This window comes from Octopus sinensis, linkage group LG23 (genome assembly GCF_006345805.1).
Source record: "Octopus sinensis linkage group LG23, ASM634580v1, whole genome shotgun sequence".
In the NCBI taxonomy this organism is placed as follows: domain Eukaryota; kingdom Metazoa; phylum Mollusca; class Cephalopoda; order Octopoda; family Octopodidae; genus Octopus; species Octopus sinensis.
Window position 1 is genome coordinate 14,747,942 of NC_043019.1, and position 24,854 is coordinate 14,772,795.

Below are 24,854 nucleotides of genomic sequence, written 5' to 3' on the forward strand. Positions count from 1 at the left end.
TGCCAGCCTCCCCTGACACCTGTACTGGTGGCACGTAAAAAGCACCCACTACACTCTTGGAGTGGTTGGCGTTAGGAAGGGCATCCAGCTGTAGAAACACTGCCAGATCAGACTGGAGCCTGGTGCAGCCTCCTGGCTTCCCAGACCCCGGTCGAACCGTCCAACCCATGCTAGCATGGAAAACAGATGATGATGATGATGACTACCTATATATAAAAGACAAGGCATCAATAACAGTCATTACATAGTTTCCTTTATTAGAGTAAATTTGGCTTACAGCTGTTCCCAGTAGTTATTACAGGTAGCTTGCTGATAGGTTTACTCAACAGGTCTATTGATTATTTGAGGAAAATTAGGAAACGGCCTAAAAAAATTAATTCTACTTTCATCAGAGCCATTTTTGGTTATAACAGAGCAGAACACTGAGGGAATGGTACGTGCATGGAGGGGAGGGGGGAGAGAAGAGAAAAGAGGCAAGTGGAAGAGAGATAAAGAGGAAGACAGGTTACAATAAGGTGAAGAGAAGCAAGGAAAGAATAGAGGAAAGGGTCACGTAAGAGAAGGAGAGTTCTACACAAATCTAAACAATATTGTTAGCCTGGTGGGCCAACAGGGAGCTTATGGGATAATCTGCCTGAATTGATAATCCCTCACTATTAGCTATATGTATATAGCCACCTCTCTCAGTACCTATTTCTTTTAACGGATTAAGTCGATTATATCGACCCCAATGCGTAACTGGTACTTATTTAATCGACCCCGAAAGGATGAAAGGCAAAGTCGACCTCGGCAGAATTTGAACTCAGAATGTAGTGGCAGATGAAATACCTATTTCTTTACTACCCACAAGAATTTTACTGGTACTTTATCGACCCTGAAAGGATTAAAGGCAAAGTCGACCTTGGCGGAATTTGAACTCAGAACGTAACGGCAGACGAAATACCTATTTCTTTACTACCCACAAGGGGCTAACCACAGAGAGGACAAACAAGAACAGACAAATGGATTAAGTCAGTTATATCGACCCCAGTATTTTACTGGTACTTTATCGACCCCGAAAGGATGAAAGGCAAAGTCGACCTCGGTGGAATTTGAATTTAGAACGTAGCGGCAGACAAAATACCGCTAAGCATTTCACCCGGCATGCTAACGATTCTGCCAGCTCACCGCCTTATCTCTCTTAGTACCACCCCTCTCCTAGCCAAGGGGCAGGCTGCTTTACAAATTTACTTGGTGACCCTACTGATGCTGGTGCTGTATAAAAGCACCAATGCTGGTACCACTAAAAATCATCCACTATATTCTGCAAAGTGGTTGGCATTAAGAAGGGCATACACCTTTAGAAAAACTATACTAAAGCAGACAGCAGGGGTTGGTAGAACCTTCTGGTTTGCCACTTCCTCTGCAACTGTCTAACCCATGCCAGCTTGGAATATGGATGTTAATTGATGAGGACGATGATGATGATATATATTCTTCTGGCGACTGAGATACATTTCACGATGGTGTGGTAGGAATCTCTGTTCTCCAATAATCCTGACAGATCCTTAATTTCAAGCTGTATGTCTCTGCCAACAACACTAATGCATTTGAGTGGTGATTATTCTTTATCAGGGTGATTGCCAATATTTCTGTGTGGTACACTTGAACAATTGTAAAGATCTTTTTGCATGAAACCATTGGTTGTCTTGTTAACCCACAAATAAAGAATATTTATCTCCCAATGCAGTGTTGAGCACTCATTCATACTGCTTGATATTAGCATTATATATATATATATATATATATGTATGTATGTATATATATATATATGCAGATAAAGGGTGAAATATAATTAATTTAATAAAATCAACAAATTTCACCAAGTAGTGTTTCGGTATGGAAAAGGACCATATTCGGTAAAATTATATATAATTATAACAATGAGGGTCTTGCAAAGACCCTCATTGTTATAATTATATATATATATATATATATATATATATATATATATATATATATATATATATATATATATATAATCATCATCATCATCGTTTAACTTCCGCTTTCCATACTGCCGCTACGTTCTGAGTTCAAATTCCGCCGAGGTCGACTTTGCCTTTCATTCTTTCGGGGTCGATTAAATAAGTACCAGTTACGCCCTGGGGCCGATATAATCGACTTAATCCCCTGTGTCTGTCCTTGTTTGTCCCGTCTGTGTTTAGCCCCCTTGTGGGCAGTAAAGAAACAAATATCATTCGTCTTGTAATTTAGAAGGAAACAATTCTACCAAGTACGAAACTGAGACTGTAACTGTCCTAGCTCTGTATTGCTTATTATTTATTTTTTTCTCTCCCTCGGATAAACCGTAATTATGTTTTGATATGATTTTCTTGTCACCTTAATTAATGTAATTTATTCTAATTTCTGATTATTTTCGCAAGGATCTTGTTCTCATGTCAAAATTTTGAATACCAGATTAACAATAATAACTTCAAAACTTAGTTTTCTTTTAGGAATTTGATCTTTATTTTCACGTGTTCAAGATTTATGTCGAGAATTTTCTCCTGAAAACCTTTTAAATTTTGCCTAATTAAGAAATTTCATTACAATAGCCGGTTGTGTTGGACATTGGTATGTACAACGACGACTCCTTTTAAATCATTGATATTATCGGGTTTTTGCGAAGACTGATTTTTTTTCGGATTTCGCCTTCTTGATGATAATATCTGTTAATTCATTCCAAATCTTTTTAATTTCAGTTAATTTGATTTTCGTTCTTTTAATGCCTAAACACGAAGACAATATAGTGAGATGTGTAACTAGGTAGCTGACTTACAAAGACAGTGCTCGGAAACAAATATAAAGAAATAATTAAAACAAGAGCAGTCCGAGAGCGCAAACCCCCGCCAAGGCAACACCGACGTCCTTAATTTTTTAGTACCCACAAGGGGCCGAAAATAGAGGTTTTAAATTGCAAGAACAATACAAAACTCATAATTGGGGAAATAAAAATATAGAAGGTAGTCGAGTAAGGAAGAAAAAATAAAAGGAACGAATGAAAATATGAAAATAATAAAATGAGGCGCAATGCCCACTCGACCCCCGAAGCCAAGTGGTTACATTTAGAAATTATTTTAGACAGTTTTTGGAGGGAATGTACATTAGCTCATTCCCTCCACCAGATCAACGTTGCTTGAATAGGTGCACGGTGTGCCACACATCGGATGTCAAAGTGATCGCAGCAACATGAGATGAAATGTTTTCTACAACAACACAACGTACAAATCGCTTTAGGAATTGAAACCACAATCTCGCAATCGTGAGTGCAACACTCTAACCAGTAGACCATAAGACCTCACACCATCTCTGATATGGTTAAGCTTTCAACTGAGTATAAACATAACATTTGGTACTTAAAAGCAGAAAATGACATTACAGTTTGAGATAGAAGGTGGGGGTCTAGTTTTAGAAGATCATCATTATCATCGTTTAACGTCCGTTTTCCATGCTAGCATGGGTTGGACGATTTGACTGAGGACTGGCGAACCAGAAGGCTGCACCAGGCTTCAATCTTGATCTGGCAGAGTTTCTACAGCTGGATGCCCTTCCTAACGCCAACCACACCGAGAGTGTAGTAGGTGCTTTTACGTGCCACCAGCACGGGGGCCAGCCAAGCGGTACTGGCAAAGACTTCGCTTGAATCTTTTTATACATACCACTGGCACAGGTGCCAGTAAGGCGAAGCTGGTAATGATCACACTCGAATGGTGTCTTTTATGTGCCACTGGCACGGAGGCCAGACAGCCGCTCTGGCAACGATCACGCTCGGATGGTGCTCTTAACACCCTACTAGCACAGGGCTCGAGTGCCAGTAAGGCGACAGAAAGAAGAGAAAGCAAGATAAACGAAGTTTATGTATTGAACATCACTCAGGTGTTATCGATCGGTTTTGGTGACAAAAGAACAAAATTTTAGTTATACACGTTTAATTTTATTTGATTGAAATCGCTTTCATGTTTTGATGCAATTTATTTTTCTTCTTCCTTCAGAATCCGCAGTGCTTCAAAGATGCTTGAGATAACTTGTAATGACCGACTGGGAAAGAAAGTCAGAGTGAAGTGCAAGTATCCTTCTGCTTCCAAAGAGATTAAGGGTCTTCCTCTTTATTGTATGTGTGCCAGATGACAAAAACTAAAAAAAAAAAAATAGTCTGTGGCCATATGGTAAGAAATTTCTTTCCCGACCACATGGTTCCAGGTTCAGTCCCACTGCATGGCACTTTGCGAAAGTGTCTTCTCATATAGCTCCAGGCTGACCAAAGCCTTGTGAGTGGATTTGCTAGATGGAAACTGAAATAAGCCCATAATTTTTTTTTTCTCTAGTTTCAGCTCAGAGCTGCGGCCATGCTGATGCACCGCCATTGAAATCATCCACTATATTCTGCAAAGTAGTTGGCATTAAGAAGGGCATACACCTTTAGAAACTATACTAAAGCAGACAGCAGGGATTGGTAGAATCTTCTGGTTTCCTGTGCAACAGTCTAACTCATGCCAACTTGGAATATGGATCCTAATTGATGATGATGATATATATTCTTCTGGCAACTGAGATACATTTGTATATAAATATATATATATATATATATATATATATATATAGGCGCTGGAGTGGCTGTGTGGTAAGTAGCTTGTTTACCAACCACATGGTTCCGGGTTCAGTCCCACTGCGTGGCACCTTGGGCAAGTGTCTTCTACTATAGCCTCGGGCCCACCAATGCCTTGTGAGTGGATTTGGTAGACGGAAACTGAAAGAAGCCCGTCGTATATATGTATATATATATATATGCGTGTGTGTGTTTGTGTGTCTTTGTTTGTCCCACTAGCATTGCTTGACAACCGATGCTGGTGTGTTTATGTCCCCATTACTTAGCGGTTCGGCAAAAAAGAGACCGATAGAATAAGTACTGGGCTTACAAAAGAATAAGTCCCGGTGTCGAGTTGCTCGATTAAAGGTGGTGCTCCAGCATGGCCGCAGTCAAATGACTGAAACAAGTAAAAGAGTAAAGAGTAATATATATTAGTGGTAAGAAGTCTGCTTCCCAACCACATGATACTGGGTATTTATGTTCAACATAGCATTTAATGGCAGTCAGTTTCTCACTGAGGTACACATGCTATTGCCATTTTACATTCATTTTTCCATGGTTGTTTCTCTGTCACACTCTAACCTTTCATCATCTGACACATGACCACCTCCTCCAATATCCCTCCTCTATAGCAAGATGCCTGTTCTTATCTCTTTGTCACAGTCTTACCTTACATCATCTGATGCAGGATCCCCTCCTCCAATGCCCCTCCCCCCTCTCCTCTCAAAATTCCTTGTCATGCAAAGTTACTTGGTCACCCTGCCAGTACTGGTGCCACATAAAAAGCATCCAGTCCACACTGTGAAGTGATTGGCATTTGGAAGGGCATCCAGCTTAAAAAAAAACCTGTCAAAACTGACCTCACCTGTGCTGGTGCCACATAAAAAGCACTCAGCCCACTCTGTGGAATGGTTGGCGTTAGGAAGGGCATCCAGCCGTAAAAACCATGCCCAAAATACACAGAAGCCTGGTGCCGTCTTCTACCTGACCAACTCCTGTAAACCCATCCAACTATGCCAGCATGGAAGGCAGACATTAAACAATGATATATATATAAAATTAAATAATAAGGGTAGAAAATTTTCATTTGTCTTGCTCAGTTTTACATTTTGGCATTTTGCTAAGATTTTTCTTGAGGACAGACTTTTTATGGAAATGGCGATTTGACATCTATGTTTAGCATATTAGGTGTCCACTTAAGTGGTCATTCCTCTTGATTATATATATATATATATATAAGATATATAAAGAACGTTAATACTCATGAGAGATTAATGTTAGTAGCCACAAGCTGAAAACCATATAGGCCAAATTAATAGATATATATAAGAATTATATATAACAAGGGTGCTATGAAGCACTAACTTTGCTAAAAATAGGAGTCAAAGTACTCCAAAGCCACAAAAATTAACACTAGATTTTCACAGGCATAGTTGGAAAAAAAAACCAAGTGAATAAGGATTGCATCTTATCTCTGCAAAACGGCAAGAAGGAATGCCAATAACCTGGTGTCATGATTTCAAATTTAACACCAAAGACTTGATTCTATCTACCTATATATATATATATATATATACATATATATATATATATATATATATATATATAGGTGCTTTTTTTTTTTTTGAGAAGGCCATGACTTAGTGGTTAGGGCGTGGGATTTAAAATTCTGTAGTTGAAGCTTCAATCCCCTGACTAGGCAGCATGTTGTGTTTGAGTGCCGAGCTCTAATTTTGGAGGGTACCCAGGAAGATGTGGGACAAAGTGGTGAGAAAGGATCTTTGGACTCTGGGCCTCACCGAGGAAACAACAGCGGACAGGAAGTCGTGGCAATTTGCTGAACCTGATAAAACACATGAAGCTAAATATAATTGCTTCCACACATGCAGGCTTGTCCTTTTATGTACCGGTGCCGCTTAAAAAGCACCCGTTTAATGTCTGCTTTCCATGGGTTGGGTGGTTTGACATGGAACTGTCCAGACTCCACTTGTCTGTTGTGGCATGGTTTCTACAGTTTGATGCCCTTCATAATGCCAACCACTTACCAGAGTGTGCTGGGTGCTTTTTTGTTAACTTGGTCTTTTAAATATAATTATTCTAGACTGGCTTCCATGCCGGTGGCATGTAAAAAGCACCATCCGAACGTGGCTGATGCCAGCGCCACCTGGACTGGCTTCCATGCTGGTGACACGTAAAAAGCACCAATCCGATCGTGGCCGCTGCCAGCCTCGCCTGGCACCTGTGCCAGTGGCACGTAAAAAGCACCCACTACACTCACGGAGTGGTTGGTGTTAGGAAGGGCATCCAGCTGTAGAAACACTGCCAGATCAGACTGGAGCCTGGTGCAGCCTTCTGGCTTCCCAGATCCCCAGTCGAACCGTCCAACCCATGCCAGCATGGAGAACGGACGTTAAACGATGATGATGATGTGTAAATATAAACAAACTAACATATGTTTTTATTAGAAGCGTCCAAATGTGTATTGTACAACACAAACAAGCAGATGATATTTTTTCAAATGCAGTAATAATAGGTGAATACCCTTACAAGGTAGAAAAAGTTGTCAACAAACTGTCTTGTAATGATATTTACCCATTATTTCTGCTGTTCTAATGGCATTACTGCATTTGAAAAAAATATCATCTTCTTGTTTGTATCGTACAATAATTATTACGATTATTGTTGTTATTGTTCTTGCAGTTGTTTTCTTTAACTAAATCTTTCAGTGAAGACGACACCATTTGTGACCTAAAAAAATTAATCGCAGCTCAAACAGGCACTCGGTGGGAGCGAATCGTTTTGAAAAAATGGTAAGTTACTTGATTATTTTCCCTTTTGACTGTAATCCATATTCCAGTTGAGAGTCCTTATTACCTGTTGCAACTGATATGTGTGGAGGCGCGTGGCTAAGTGGTTAGGATGTTGAACTCATGATTGTAAGGTTGTGGTTTCGATTCCTGGACCGGGCGATGTGTTGTGTTCTTGAGCAAAACACTTCATTTCATGTTGCTTCACTCCACTCAGCTGGCAAAAGTGAGTAATCTTGCGACGGACTGGCGTCCCGTCCAGGTGGGGAATTTCTACGCCACTAAAACTGGGAAACCAGCCCTTATGAACATGGCATGGCTTGAGAAGGAACATTTAGTGGAGGTGCATGGCTAAGTGGTTAGGGTGTTGAACTCATAACTGTAAGGTTGTGGTTTCAATCTCTGGACCAGGCAATGCGTTGTGTTCTTGAGCAAAACACTTCATTTCACGTTGCTTCACTCCACTCAGCTGGCAAAACTGCCAGCATCAGTTGTTAGTTGTCGGAGCACTGCATCCTTCAAAACTTCCATGCTTCCTGAGATTCGCGAACACTACACCTGATTTTCTCCCCTCCATACACATGCAAGCATGTATCTGACTCATACACTGTTCACTTCCCAGACATTTGTACATTACTGCATATACTTTATATGCACTTTTAACAAGTTGTGGTGCACCTGAGCTCTGTATACAATAATTTCATTATTATTATCATTATTGATGACACTACAACTAAAGTCTTCCCAATTAAGCGCAAGTTCTTCAGCTCTTTTGACTCTCTTGTCCAACCAGCTTGTGATGTTGTCCCTCCATTGTGTTCTTTGATTGCCTCTTCATCTACAACCCTCTGCTCTTCCTCCTATATTAACGGTTTCCAAATCTCTGCTTATACAAATATGGCCATCCTAGATGAGCTTTTGTTTTTCCACAATGTCCAAGAGTTATCTTTCACCTACTTGTAACACTCATTCATTTGTCTGATCATCCTTGTAAAAGACTCGGACCATTCTCCTATAAACAGGAGTGGCTGTGTGGTAAGCAGCTTGCTTACCAACCACATGGTTCCGGGTTCAGTCCCGCTGCATGGCACCTTAGGTAAGTGTTTTCTACTATAGCCTCAGGCCAACCAAAGACTTGTGAGTGGATTTGGTTGACGGAAACTGAAAGAAGCCCGTTGAATATATGTATATGTATATATGTGTGTATGTTTGTGTTTGTCCCCCCAGCATCGCTTGACAACTGATGCTGGTGTGTTTACATCCCCGTAACTTAGCGGTTCGGCAAAAGAGACTGATAGATTAAGGTACTAGGCTTACAAAGAATAAGTCCTGGGGTCGATTTGCTCGACTAAAGGCGGTGCTCCAGCATGGCCACAGTCAAATGACTGAAACAAGTAAAAAAAAAAAGAGAAAGTGTAAACCCAAATTTCAAACACATTGACCCTTTCATGGGATTGCCTCATTACTTTATCGGACCCCCATCATGTCATTGACCCTTTCATGGGATTGCCTCATTACTTTATCGGACCCCCATCATGTCATTGACCCTTTCATGGGATTGCCTCATTACTTTATCGGACCCCCATCATGTCATTGACCCTTTCATGGGATTGCCTCATTACTTTATCGGACCCCCATCATGTCATTGACGTAATGTATTATTCTTTTATTCTTTTACTTGTTTCAGTCATTTGACTGCGGCCATGCTGGAGCACCGCCTTTTTTAGTCGAGCAAATCGACCCCGGGACTTATTCTTTGTAAGCCCAGTACTTATTCTATCGGTCTCTTTTGCCGAACCGCTAAGTGACGGGGACGTAAACACACCAGCATCGGTTGTCAAGCAATGCTAGGGGGACAAACACACACATGCATATATATATATATATATATATATACGACAGGCTTCTTTCAGTTTCCGTCTACCAAATCCACTCACAAGGCATTGATCGGCCGGGGCTATAGCAGAAGACACTTGCCCAAGGTGCCACACAGTGGGACTGAACCCGGAACCATGTGGTTGGTTAGCAAGCTACTTACCACACAGCCACTCCTGCGCCTGCTGTGCATTGGTGACACTGCAACATATGTCTTCCCGATTAACTCCCCTTGCCAATCTTGTCTCGCCTGTTCACGATATTGTCCATCCATCACATTCTTTGGCTGCCACTCCATCTATTTATTCCCTTCTACTCTTCCTTCTCTGATAATATTTCCCCGACCTCTTCTTCAAATGTGGCCATAACAGATGAACTTTTTGATTTTTTACAGTGTTCAAGAGTTGTCATCTTTCACCTACATGTTGTACATGTTATGGATCTTTTCCGTTTGACCGGCAGTTTTTTAAAATGATTTCCACGTAACTAAACACTTTTAAACTTCGTATACTGGTAGAATGTGTTTATAAAACATATTTTTCTCTTGGCTTTATTGAGAAAATTCTATAGTCTGTAAGATATTTGTTGTTTTTTTCTTCAATTTCTGCAATTTCAACTAATCAATGACGTCTATTGAGGTGAAAACATTCTGTGCCATATGAATATGTCCCTCGTTTAAGAAACAGATTGGGTTTATTTACATTTGTGAAGAAAAAAAGATACCCTTTCCCCCACCCCTTTCCCTAAAACAGATTGAAATGCAATAGATTGATACTAGGGTCATAATTATGGGTGACAATTTCATATGACACCGCTAGAAAAAACTGCCGTTCAAACCGAAAAGATCCCATGTTGTAACATGTCCTGGGTACTTTTTTTCATACCACCACCAGCAGTGAGATTATCATGCACCTGACCAGACTACAAGCCCCAAACGTAACACTTTTGTACTAGAAGATGAGGAGTAAAAGTAATTTTATTTTGACTGTGAAACAAACGAAATACTGTCTTTTCTTACATTTTTATGTTTTTGTCTTCTTTCAGGTACACCATATTTAAAGATCACATCACCTTAAGTGACTGTATCCTTTATTCTGCTTTCTTCAGATTTCACCCTATTTTCTGTTTTAATTTCTGAAATGAAATACCGTAAATCCTCGAGAATAATCCGCATTTTTTCCCCAAAAATTTAAAGGTCAAAATCCTTAGTGCATACTATATACGAGGTTAAAAATGAAAATTATTTTCTAAGCAATGTCCGAGTCTCTATTTGCTGTCCAGCAATGTTTATTCAGACGCATTTTGTGATGTCGGGCGCGAAAATACCTTAAGCTAAGCCTGAAAGCAATGAAGTCATAAAAGAATCATCCATAACTTACAGTAAGCAACATTTATTAAACGTTATTACTGTTATTTCTTTATTTTCTGCAAACAAAATGCATAAAAAAGCTACACGTTTGCATTATGTTATATATACAATAATGATTAAGGACGTTACCGTATACAGTTTTACAAATCAAGGACGTTATATAGACCTCCTTGACTCAAGTTAGAGAAGGGGCGCGTATTATATACAAGGTTTAGGTTTTTCAGAGGTACAGCCCCCTAAAAATCCCCAGCGTATACACATTTGCATTGTGTTATATATACAATAATAATTAAGGACGTTACCGTATACAGTTTTACAAACCAAGGATGTTATATAGACCTCCTTGACTCAAGTTAGAGAAGGGGCGCATATTATACACAAGGTTTAGGTTTTTCAGAGGTACAGCCCCCTAAAAATCCCTGCGTATTATACTCAAGGATTTACGGTATTACAAAAATGTCCAAAAAAAAAATCAACTTTTTCCAATTTAATCACTGATTGTTTGCTGACCCTCTACAAAAACACAAATAAAAGCTTATTCTTTTATCTTTTACTTATTTCAGCCATTAGATTGTGGCCATGCTGGGGCACCACGTTTTGAAGAATTTTTAGTCAAATGAATCAACCCCAGTACTCACTTCCTTTTAAGCCTGGTACTTATTCTATTGGTCTCTTTTGCCGATCTGTTAAGATATGAGGGATGTAAACACACCAACACTGGTTGTCAAGCAGTTGGTCAAGAGACAAACACTGATACATGCACACACACCACCCGTGATGGGCTCCTTTCAGTTTCCGTCTGCTAAATCCTCTCACAAGGATTTGGTCAAATCCCACTGAGGTAACATTACTTTTCATCCTTTTCGAGTTGATAAAACAAGTACCAGTTGAGTCCTAGGGTTGAACTTAAAATGTAAAGATTCAGAAAAAATTCCTCTACACATTGTATCTGATGCTCTAATGACTCAGCCACCTTGCTGTCTTGGAAATAATATAAAGAGTCTACTTCCCAACCACAAGGTTCTGGGTTCAGTCCCACTGTGTGACACCTTTGGTAAGTGTCTTCTACTATAGTCGTGGGCTCTTTACGTTCTGTGTTCAAACCTTGCGAGTGTTGGCTTTATTTTTTATCCTTCCAGGGTCAATAACGTAAAGTACCACTCAAGTACTAAGACCGATAGTATCAACTAACACCCCTCCCTCAAAGAAGTTTGGGTTTTTTAAATTTTGGTACAAGGCCAGCAATTGTGAAGAAAGTTATAAGTCAATTACATTGACCCCAGTGCTCAGCTGTTAATTATTTTATCAAGCCTGGAAAGATGGAAAGCAAAACCAACCCTGGCGGCATTTGAACTCAGAACATACGGTCAGAATAAATGCTGCCTAGCATCTTTTCCGATGCAGTAATGATTCTGCCAGCATGCCACCTTACTACAAACAAATATTATAGTTACTAGCAGTATAGCCCAGCATTGCTCGGGCTTGTTTTCTTTCCGACCCTTTAGAATTGGAATTTTTGAAAAGTAAAAAATTTTGCGTTATGTAGCTTGTTATTCTCTTTAAGTGAACATTTTCCTGGTTGAAATACACCGAAAAATGGCGACACAGCAGTAAAAATATCGTAAAAAATAGGGTTTTTCATAGAAAAAAAAGCACCTTTTTGATGTAAAAAATTTTTGGTGTTAACATGATCCGATTTGAATTTTTTCTTCTATGGAAGGAAGAGCAAGCCTTCTATCATACTCTCAATTTTGGTCAACTTGCACCGCAGGGTCTCAGAGGAGATAGTATTAGTTGAAGGCGGCGAGCTGGCAGAAACGTTAGCACGCCGGGCGAAATGCTAAGCGGTATTTTGTCTGCCGGTACGTTCTGAGTTCAAATTCCGCCGAGGTCAACTTTGCCTTTCATCCTTTCGGGGTCGATAAATCAAGTACCAGTTACGCACTGGGGTCGATATAACTGACTTAATCCGTTTGTCTGTCCTTGTTTGTCCTCTCTGTGTTTAGCCCCTTGTGGGTAGTAAAGAAATAAGTGTTAGTTGGAGCCTACCAAACCTGCCACACACAGACAACTTCAGCTTTATATATATATAGTTATTTATTCTCTTTCTCCTCTTCACAGTCTTTTGCATCCTTGACTCTGATGTTTCAGATGAAATCCATGATGGCATGAACCTAGAACTCTACTACCAATAAATCTGGCAAAGAACACTCCCAGACAGCTCCAGTTATTTTATACATTTGTCTCTGCATCTTTTCCCTTGGATTTTTTTTTTTTTTTTTTAAGAAAATTAACCCCGTTTTCAGGAAAATTCAAGATGAAATCAAACTGAATAAATTTATAAAAACAATGTCAGGGCTTTAAAAAAAATCATTTTTCTTCTCTGTAAATGGCCTTTTTTATTCTCTCTCTTCTTCTAAATGCTATTGTAAAATAAAACACATGTATTCTCAGACATGTTGATTTCTATTTGCTTCTTTTTTTATTTTTCTTATTGACTTTGGTTTCTTTTCTTTATTTATCTTTTACATATTTCAGTCATTAGACTGTGGTCATGCTGGAGCACTGCCTTCAAGAAACAACCCCAGTACTTCTTATTTTTTTTATTTTTTGGCCTGATTATTCAGTTGGTCTCTTTTGCCAGACTTCTAAGTTATGTGGATGTAAACAAACCAACACCGGTTCTTAAGCATTGATGGAGAGACAGACAAAGACACAAACACATAGATATATATGCATGTGTGTGTATATATATATATATATAAGCACCAACCGATCGTGGCCATTGCAAGCCTCCTCTGGCACCTGTGCTGGTGGCACATAAAAAGCACCCACTACACTCACGAAGTGGTTGGTGTTAGGAAGGGCATCCAGCTGTAGAAACACTGCCAGATTAAACTGGAGCCTGGTGCAGCCTCCTGGCTTCCCAGACCCCGGTCGAACCGTCCAACCCCTGCTAGCATGGAAAACAGACGTTAAACGATGATGATATATATATATCTGCAAAGTGGTTGGTGTTAGGAAGGTCATCCAACCGTTAAAACTCTGCCAGAACAGACAGAGTGGCATAGAGTAGTTTTTCTACTTGGCCAACTCCTGTGAACCATCCTATCCATGCATGTGTGGAAGATGGATGTTAAATGATGATGATGTATGTATGTGCACATATATATATACTAGTCTTGAAGGCAGCATTCAGGCTAGATCCTGCAGAGGGTACTTTTGAGGCCTTCAGCCCCACTATCGGGCCACTTCACAGCCCTCTACCCTTCTGTAACGAAACTTATTTCTGCAAATGTGCTAAGCACTGATACTGATCGTAGTTTAATCAATAAGTGTAGGAGCTAGGTAATACAGTAAAAATAGTGTGGCCCCATTTAAGTGGCCCTTCACAAATTGAACCTCCTTACAATACTCCCTGGAAGTTCATGGTATGAGATTCATTGTCATTGCTGGTTTACCCCCTCTGCATCATGCTGGGTCCATACCCCTTTGAGCGACATCAAAATTCCCTCCTCCATCCATAAACACTCTCAAAGCTTTCCTATCATTTATAAACTCACTTGCCTCTCTCACTCCAGCACTTCTAACCATCAAAGCTTTCCTCACTCCATCCGTTCACCCAAACCAAGGTCTGCCTCTGGTTCTGCTGCCTTCATCACTCTCTCCATCTGCTACTCATCTATCCTCTCCACATGGCCAAACCACCTCAACATTCATCTATCCAGTTTGTCTGCTAGTTTTTCTCTCATTCCTGCTTGTCTTTGCACCTCCGCATTCCTCAGCCTGTCCATCCATGTCACACCAACCATAGCCCTCAGACATCTCATCTCAAGCACATCTAGTCATCTCACGGACAGAGAAACCTCACTCAAATTTATATCAAGAAGATATATATATATATATATATATATATTTCTTTATTGCCCACAAGGACAGACAAAGGGATTAAGTCGATTACATCAACCCCAGTGCGAAACTGGTACTTAATTTATCGACCCCGAAAGGATGATAGGCAAAGTCGACCTCGGCGGAATTTGAACTCAGAACATAACGGCTACGCATTTTGCCCGGCGTGCTAACGCTTCTGCCAGCTCACCGCCCTAAATATATATATATATATATGTGATGATGATGGGTCAAAATAGACAAATAGAACCTAGTGTAACCCCAGTGAAAACATCCCATGCCAGCATAGCAACATGTTAAATGATGATACATGTGTGTGAATTCCCAGGGCTTAGTGATTGGGGTATGGGATTCAACTTGTGAATTGCTGACCGTACATTATGTTCTTGAGCAAGACATTTTATTTCACAATGTTCCAGTCCACTGAGCTGGCAAAAGTTAGTTGTACATGTGTTTCAAAGGGTCAGCCTTGTCACACTCAGTGTCTCTCCTTGAGGACTGGGAGGATCTTCGAACACCAGCTTTGCCTTGGTGTTGCAGGCAGAGCAGTTGGTGCCGCTTAACTGCGTTGCACACATAGTAATCCACGGGATTAGAATTGGAGGAATTCGGGGTCGATTGAAGTCACAGAAATTCTCCAAGAATTACTTCTGGCTGCTTCAGGGGGTATGGCAAGAGCTGAATCCTTCTGCCACACATATGACCATCCAGCTGCAACCCTCTCCAGCCAAGCTTTGATCATAGTCTCCACCAGCTTCACATAGATCTCTGAACTGAGCCCAAGGCCCTGTTCAAATATGTGAGAAGGCATGACATCTGCCTCACTAGAGACTGACACACACAAAGATCATCAACTTGGCTTTCATATGTGGGACATCACATGGATTATAGGCAAGCCGTCGCACCACCTGTTGTGGGTGTTATGCAACTGGTCCTTTCATCTTAGAAAAACCAGATTATCCTTGGCTCAAAAGAGTGCCTCAGCTTGTTCAGGAGTTCCTTTGCCTTCATCAAACCATTATCCTTAGCCTTGGCTGTCAGAACTTGCCCTTTGCACCTCTTGTACAAGCGGTTCTGAAGCTTCTCATTCAGGACCAGCTTCATGTTGGTGACTCCCAACATCCATCTCTCTCACCAAGGCCTAGATTCCCTTGCTTGAATTGTCTATCACCTTGCCCTGTAGCTGTCTGATGAATTCAGGCATGCAGGAAGGGACACAGCTGCCAAAATACATTCCCGCTGGCCATGGCTTCTTAGTTCCCATTGCAACTGTCCATGTCATGTCTTACAGTTTTTACATTATTCACAGAGCATTGAACAGCAGTCATCATGTCAGTGTTTGGATATCTGGTGTGAATCATCATGGTACAGGTTATCTGCAGTGCCACCAATGCATCCAGCCATTCCTGGGAGAAAAGGGACATAAAAATAAATCAAATTCAACCCAAACACCTTGTAGTATATGTGTGTGTGTATATATATACACCTAGGTATATATATAAAGTTAATCCAAACGTGAAAACACAAAGAGAAAACACAACAACGCGAGGACGTGGAACAAATATAGTATTATTGGACGCTCAGGAAAGAAGGGAAGAAGGAGGGTTTAACGTTTCGAGCAGAGCTCTTCGTCGGAAAGATCCAGAGAAGGGAAGACAGAGGAAAAAAAATCGCCAACGGTACGCACACGGTCACATTATACTCTTTTACTCTCTTTTATTTGTTTCAGTCATTTGACTGCGGCCATGCTGGAGCACCACCTTTAGTCGAACAAATCTACCCAAGGACTTATTCTTTGTAAGCCTAGTACTTATTCTATCGGTTGCTTTTGCCGAACCACTAAGATACAGGGACGTAAACACACCAGCATCAGCTGTCAAGCGATGTTGGGGGGACAAACATATACACACACACATATATATATAGATATAAGCATATATATATACGACGGGCTTCTTTCAGTTTCCGTCTCCCAAATCCTCTCACAAGGCTTTGGTCAGCCCAAGGTGTCACACAGTGGGACTGAACCCAGAACCATGAGGTTGGTAAGCAAGCTTCTTACCACACAGCCACTCCTGCATATTCTTTCTCTCTTTTTTCACACCATTTTTGTCTCTCTCTCCATCTGTTTTCTTCATTCCTCTCTGACAAAGAGCATAGGCTCAAAATGTCAAAGATTTTTCCCTTTTTGCCTGAGCATCAAACTTATACACCTTGTTTGTCATTCCCTCACCTGTTCCTGTTTTTTAAATTTTTTTTGTACAATTTTGAACCATGTGTGTATGTGTGTGCGTGTTTTTTTTTCTTCTTTTTTTTGGAGCACCCTGTCAGTTACAACAATGAGAGTCCCAGCTGATACAATCAATAGAACAGCTTGCTCATGAAATTAACACACAAGTGACTGAGCACTCCACAAACACGTGCACCTTTAATGTTGTTCTCAGGGAGATTCAGTGTGACAAGGCTGGCCCTTTGAAATACAAGTACTACTCATTATTGCCAGCTGAATGGACTGGAGTAATGTAAAATAAAGTGTCTTGCTCAAGGACACAACATGTCACCAGGAATTGAACTCACAACCTTACGATCGTGAGCCAAATGCCCTAACTTTGTGTGTTTGTACATCATTATCATCATAATTCAATGTCCATTTTCTACACTTGTGCAAGTTTGATGGTTCCATAGGAATTGACAAATTAGAAGACTGCCCCAAGCTCTACTGTTAGCTTGGGCATGCCTTCTACAGCTGCAGGCCCTAACACCAATGTCAGTTTTACAATGTGTTGTCTGGCGTTATCTCGCAATAAAATAGAAGTGGATCTGTTGACTAATCTAGGCTGGTTTTTTTTTGTAAGTTTCTGCATCATTTGCTCCAGTTGGCAACACTATACTTCAGCCATGATTGATGAGCCAGGTTTAATGAAATCATAATGGATCACATCATCATCATCATTGTTTGACCGTGGTCGAGACAATGGAATTTACCATGCTAGGCCAGACTTCACGGTCCATCATAGCATTACGGAGGTCCTGTTGCTGGATACCTGTATCCCTGGAGATTACATCAGGGTAGGAGAGTGTGCGCCCTCTGGTATTGCGAGTAGATGGCTTCCAAAGGAGAAGAGTAGAAATTACTTCTTTTTCAGCTCTACAACAATGTCCAGCAAACTGGACTCTCCTACCTTTCACAAGGTTGGATAAGGATGAGCCACCAAAACACAGTCCAAAAAGCAAAATTCATCAAAAGAAGCTGATGGTGTGTGTTTGGTGATCTGGCGTAGGCTCCTTATGAGAGCTCAATGCCTTCTTCAGCTGCAGATCCCTAACACCAATGTCATTTTTGCAATCTGTTGTCTTGCGTTATCTCGCAATAAAATAGTGGATCTGTTGACTAATCTAGGCTGTTTTTTTTTTGTAAGTTTCTGCATCAATTGCACTATACTTCGGCCATGATTGATGAGCCAGGTTTAATGAAATCATAATGGATCACACCTACGCCAGATCACCAAACACACACCATCAGCTTCTTTTGATGAATTTTGCTTTTTGGACTGTGTTTTGGTGGCTCATCCTTATCCAACCATTGTGCTGATTGTTTACGGTTGTTGTATTGGATCCATTTCTCATCATGTTACAATTCGATTAAAAAATGATTCATTTTTGTGATGAGAAAGTAGCATAATGCAGGCTTCCAAACATTGCTGTTTCTGATTTTTATTGAGTTCATGTGGAACCCACTTATCCAACTTTTTCACTTTACCGATTTGAACTAAGTGAGTCAATATTGTTTGCTTGCTAACACCAAACAACAATAATTCACGGGCATTTTGAGATGGATCTAACTCGATGGTGGCTTTCATTTTGTCATTTTCCACCTTTGTTTCTGGTCAACTGCATTGCTCATTTGTGAGGTCAAAGTTACCAGAACAAAATTTCGCAAAGCAATTTGATACTGTTTGCTGTGTAATAACATTAGAATGAAATACTCCATTAATATTCCAAACTGTCCGTGATGCTGTATTTCCAAGAAAGAACTCATATTTCAAAACTGTATGAATTTCCGACTCATCCATGTTTAAACAAAAATAGCAAAAAATGATTTATAAATACTTTATAAAGCGCAAAATGAGTTAGAATAAATAAATAATTGTGTCAGCTTTCTAACAAGAAATTAAGGTTGTCGAAATATAATAATGGCACAAAATGAGCAGCTATCAAAGTATTTTTCATATTCCTTACTACAAATTTCATACTTGACAAAGTAATATATCAACCCCCAGTCTTCAACTGATACTTATTTATCAACCGTGAAAGAATGAACAGCAAAGCTGATCACATGCAGAATTTGAACTCAGAACATACAAACGAAATGCCACTAAGCATTTTTCCTGGCATGCTAACGATTCTGCCAGCTCGCTGCCGTAGAGTCTAGTAACATTAAATTCTAAACTTATGACTTATGTCCCACCCCAAAGAAATGACAAAAATGGTGCTAGCTTTAATGAAATAGTCATTGGTATACCACGCCGGTGGCATATCATGACGCCACCTGTACCAGTGACACGTACAAGCACCCATGCCGGTGACACGTAAAAGCACTCATGCTGGGGACACATAAAAGGCACCCACTACACTCTTGGAGTGGTTGGCATTAGGAAGGGAGTCCAGTCATAGAAACTAAGCCAAAATTAGACAGGAGCCTGGTGCAGCTATCTGGCTTATTGGTTCTAGTTAAACCATCTAACCCCTACCAGCATGGGAAGCAGACACTAAGGCGTTAGGAAGGGCATCTGGTGTTAGGAAGGATGGCGTTAGGAAGGGCATCCAGCTGTAGAAACACTGCCAGATCACTGTAGAAACAGTGCCTGCAATGTGTTGTCTGGCGTTATCTCGCAATAAAATAGAAGTGGATCTGTTGACTAATCTAGGCTGGTTTTTTTTTGTAAGTTTCTGCATCATTTGCTCCAGTTGGCAACACTATACTTCGGCCATGATTGATGAGCCAGGTTTAATGAAATCATAATGGATCACATCATCATCATCATTGTTCGACTGTGGTCGAGACAATGGAATTTACCATGCTAGGCCAGACTTCACGGTCCATCATAGCATTACGGAGGTCCTGTTGCTGGATGCCTGTATCCCTGGAGATTACATCAGGGTAGGAGAGTGTGCGCCCTCTGGTATTGCGAGTAGATGACTTCCAGAGGAGAAGAGTAGAAATTGCCTCGTTTTCAGCTCTACAACAATGTCCAGCAAACTGGACTCTCCTACCTTTCACAAGAAATGATACAGGTGGTAGTTTCCCATATATTTGCATTTTGGTTGGATGATGCCTCCACGAGAGATTTTGAGCTCTCATAAGGAGGCGAGTGTAGGTTCCATCCAACCGCCTCTCAAGCTTCTTTGATAACGTCCAGGTTTCTGAGCCATATAGTAGAATTGGTTCGACTGTGGCTTTGAAGATTTCAAGTTTGAAGTCTCTACTTAGATTTGATGACTAGATTTTATGTATGTCATCACAGGCTGACCAGGCCATACCCTTTCTAGTTAGAAAATCTTTTCCAGATGATGATATGTATGACCCAAGATACTTGTAATCAGAAACCATATTTAAGGGCGCATTGTTGAGAGTATGGATGATGCAATCACTGTTGTTTACATATTCAGTCTTGGCCTCATTGAGGTAAAGACCTACGCAATTTGAAGCTTGTTCGAGAGATTGTAAAAGAGACTGGGCATTGGAGAGAATGACTATTTCATTGTGTGTGCCAAAATTTGAAGCCAGTATTGCGAGTTCAAATTCCACCTCAGGTCAACTTTGCCTGTTATCCTTTCTGGATTGAGAAAATAAGTATCAGTTGAGCACTGAGGTTGCTGTATTCGACTGAGCCCTTCTCCAGAAATTGCTGACCCCGAGCCACAACATGAAGCTCATATCGAGTGCAAGTGAGGCCGTGAGCTGACAGAGTTGTAAACACGATGGACAAAATGCTTAGCGACATTTCAAGTGTCTTTACATTCTGAGTTCAAACTCTGCTGAGGTTGAGTTTCATCCCTTCAAGAGCGATGAAATAAATGCCTATTTCTTTACTACCCACAAGGGGCTAAACACAGAGAGGACAAACAAGGACAGACAAACGGATTAAGTCGATCATATTGACCCCAGTGCGTAACTGGTACTTATTTAATCGACCCCGAAAGGATGAAAGGCAAAGTCGATCTCGGCGGAATTTGAACTCAGAATGTAGCGGCAGACGAAATACCGCAAAGCATTTCGCCCAGCGCGCTAACAACTCTGCTAGCTCGCCGCCTTGAAATAAATACCAGTTATGCACTGGGGTTGATGTAATCAACTAACCCTATTCCCTCAAAATTTCAGGCCTTGGTGCCTATAGTAGAAAGAAATGTTCCTGGACTGCTAAGGTTATTTAAAAAAATTTTTTATTGCCCACAAGGGGCTAAACATAGAGGGGACAAACAAGGACAGACAAACGGATCAAGTCAATTGCATCGACCCCAGTGTGTAACTGGTACTTAATTTATCGACCCCGAAAAGATGAAAGGCAAAGTCGACCTTGGCGGAATTTGAACTCAGAACGTAACGGCAGACGAAATACCGCAAAGCATTTCGTCCGGCGTGCTCACGTTTCTGCCAGCTCGCCGCTTTTCTGGACTGCTAAGGTAGCAACCTGATGCAAATGGGTACCTGACTACTACAATTGGCCAGCTGGAGCAACTGCCACAGAGTAATTAGTTGTTGTTTACGGGTTTGCATTTCTTAAAAAGCAATTAACATGATTAGATGTTGAAGAACATTTATCCCCAGGATTATGTTATCTGAGGTGTCCTGACATTATTTAACACTTTGAGAGCATCGCATATGACTAGTGTTTCTAACAGGTTAACCCTTTCGTTACTATATTTCTGACCAAAAAACAACCCCTCATGAGTTTCAATTAAATTCTAAAATAATCATGAATTTAGACTAGTTTCATTAAAGAACTCTAACTTTTTTACTTATCAACATATTAATGTGATATTTGGAAGATAATTGAAGAAAGGGTTCTTAATCAATTCCATTGCATAATTTTTGTCTCAAAGTGACTCTAATTACAGGTAAATCCAGGTAAACTGAGCAAAAGGTAAAAATATTAAAATTTTGTTTAAACATTACCATAGAAAATCAGTTCTCAGCTAATATTTAAACTACACAGAGACTGCTTTTTGCCTCGCCCTCAAAACGTTTCCTTCTTGAGGGAAATTTAAGCTGTTTTCATTTACTTATTTGAAATATGTCAAGCATTTTATGCAAGGCGGGTCTATTCCCTCTGTCTCTTTCAGGTTTGAGTTCACCCAATTCAAAGAGAGCAGCAGTTAAATGTGAATGGGTGTCTGACTGCTACCGTTGGCCAGGTGGAGCAATCGGCACAGAATCTTTGAGTTGTTTTATGGGTTCACATTTTTTAAAAATGTGGTTGACCTGGTTAAATGTAAAAAAGAATTTGTCACCAGATTTACATTATCAAAAGGCGTCCTGATGTTATATAAGACAGCAGAGTTTGTGATTTGCGAGCAGTGCAAGTGACTGCTATTTCTAGCATAGGCAATCGCAATCCCAGTTTGGCTTGCCCTCAATAGTTTTGCATCTTGAGAGAAATTTAAGGAGCTTTTTTTTTTCTTTTCACAAGTCGAGCGATTATATAACAAGGGCATTTTCCCCTCTCTTGTTCTTCTCCCTCGCTTATTTGATCACCCAATTTAAAAGACAGCAGCAGCCAGATGTCTATGGGTGTCTCACTGCTACTACTTAACCAGCTGGAGCAACTGTCACCGAACCTTTAGTCGTTGACTGTGGGTTCACGTTTTTTTTTCTTTTAAAAAGAGCGGTTGGGGTTGACAGATGATTTGAGACTTCGGAGGAGAATTTGTCATTTTCTAACTACATCAAATCGTCAGCTGCTTATGTAGAATGACATATATTATTCCTTGTTGACAAGCGCGGTAAATATAGTAGGCAGTCTGTGGTTTCTTCCGAAAGACAAGGGCAACACGAAGAGAGCGCCAAGTGGCGATTCCTTCTTTTAATAACCATCTTACTATAAATTTAGATAGAAATATATATACACTTATATTTTCTACTGTAAATATAGATAAATATATTCTCTATAAATATAAAACGCTAATTCTACTATAGATATAAATGTAGATATATATATATATACATTTTTTTTTCCATTATAAATTTAGACCTATGGAACCACTGTAAAAATGGTTATTAATATTTCGTTCATCCTTTCGAAGAAATTATGTTACGAAAGACGAGAATGAAACTCTTTTAATAATATAATAATAATAGTATGATGCCGTATTTTAATATTTACCGTTATTGTTTTTTTTTTTTCGTTTTGTTTTATTTTTAAATAAGCAACGTGGGGAAAAATTGGGAATATTTTAGTTTTGGAATCCACCAAAAATCCGATGCACGCTTACAAAATACACCCAATTAATACACACACGCATGTATATATATATGTATATATATATATATATATATATATATATATATATATATATATTTATTTATATTTAATTATACATACATGTGAGTTTGTATCTAATAACATGTGTATAAATTATATATAGAGGTAATTATACATATATATAAATGCAAGTTTGTATCTAATGTGTATATGTATCAATATACACGTTAACTTTGTATCTAAGAGCGTGTATATAAATTATATATATATATATATTATATTATATTTATATATGTATATATAAACGTATTTTATGCGTGAATAACGGAAAGACAAATTGAATATTTTTGAAATAGTCGTAATTCCTTTCCGTATATCTCCCACTAAATACCATTTACTGTTTAATTATTGTCATTATCAATTATCATTAATTATTTTTTTTTAAATGCTTTTAAAAACACACAACACCCAATTTATATTTAACGGATTTTAACGTAAAAATATTTAATTCAAATATATAATAAAATAGCAGCATATGGTTTGGAAACTTGTGCAATTTAAACAACTAACGGTCCTAATTCGTCCTTAAACCATCATCATATGAATTTAATATGATTTTATATATTTTAGAATATATATTTAAATAGCTATTCCTTCGTCCTGAACCAGTTCCAAGGTTTTATTTCAGAACGTTTAGCTAACATTATTATTATTATCACCATTCTGCCTTGTTTGTAGCAACCACAGAACAAATTTTCGGTTTAATTTCCATTCCAGCAGCTACAAAATACCAAAATTTAATGTTTTAATTCTCACATTGTGGTTAATAAAGAACATATTGGCTTTAATTAATTATTTATTTAATTGTTTTTTTAAAAGAAATACATATATATATAACATGAGGTGAGTAAATGGTTAATTAATTATAAGGTAGAATGACTAATTTAAGGGAAGAGAGAGTGAGAGATGACGGGGTTTTCTCTTTTCCTGTAGGAATTTCATAAAGAAATCTTATTTTAATTCGGAAAGCTGGAAGTTGTCCCTCCATAAAATGCTAAGATGTTTGATTGAGACATAGAAAGACGTGTGTGTGTAGAGCAGAGTGTGTGAATGTGTTGCTAAAGGGAATATGTATGTGTGTGTGTTAAAGAGCATATAGATATATATGTGTGTGTGTGTGTGTAAATGAGATAGTGTGAGTATGATGCTAGAGCCGCCTATATGTATGTGTCTGTGTGTGCGGCTGAATACGTCAGAAATACTGTGAGTTAGAGAGAGAGAGAGAGAGAAAGAGTATGTGATTGAGCGAGAGACAGTGATTATCAAACAGAAATACACATAGATAGAGAGAGGGAGTGAAGGAAGAAGAAAGTGTGCGAATAAGACAGAGAGGGAAAGTACATAAGAGAAAGTGAGCGTATAAGAGAGAGAGAGGGAGTAAGGGAGAGAAAAATGTCTGCTGATGAAATCCGTTGTTTATTGCGTTTCGTATAATTCATACGCCTCTTTCACGAGAGTGCTACGGTCGGCAGGTGTGTGTGTGTGGACTATATCCTTCCGCCTCACACTCAAGTACCTAATTCATCTGAAATTTGACTTGAAATATTTAAGACTAAACTATAAAATGAAGGCGTCATAAGGTTTGTTTATTATTTAAATTAAATTTTTTATTGAAAGATGTTTGTGTCATCGTTATTTTATTGAGATTTCGTTTTATACTACATGGCGTTAACTGATTACAATAGCAAATCACGTGCCAGCGGTGATGCAAAAAATTAAGC

The 24,854-nt window shown here is 39.4% G+C and overlaps 1 protein-coding gene across 1 annotated transcript in view; it reads left to right on the forward strand.

Moving 5' to 3' along the window:
• LOC118767675 (ubiquitin-like protein 5) overlaps positions 1–24,530 on the forward strand; it is a 24,771-nt gene extending 241 nt beyond the window's left edge. Inside the window, exons 2-6 of the mRNA XM_036512629.1 lie at positions 2,745–2,808; positions 4,035–4,109; positions 7,357–7,440; positions 10,357–10,461; positions 24,520–24,530. Coding sequence (XP_036368522.1) covers positions 2,745–2,808; positions 4,035–4,109; positions 7,357–7,440; positions 10,357–10,450 — 317 coding nt within the window. The 3' untranslated portion in view covers positions 10,451–10,461; positions 24,520–24,530. The remainder of the gene's footprint in view (positions 1–2,744; positions 2,809–4,034; positions 4,110–7,356; positions 7,441–10,356; positions 10,462–24,519) is intronic.
• The last annotated feature ends 324 nt before the right edge of the window (positions 24,531–24,854 follow it).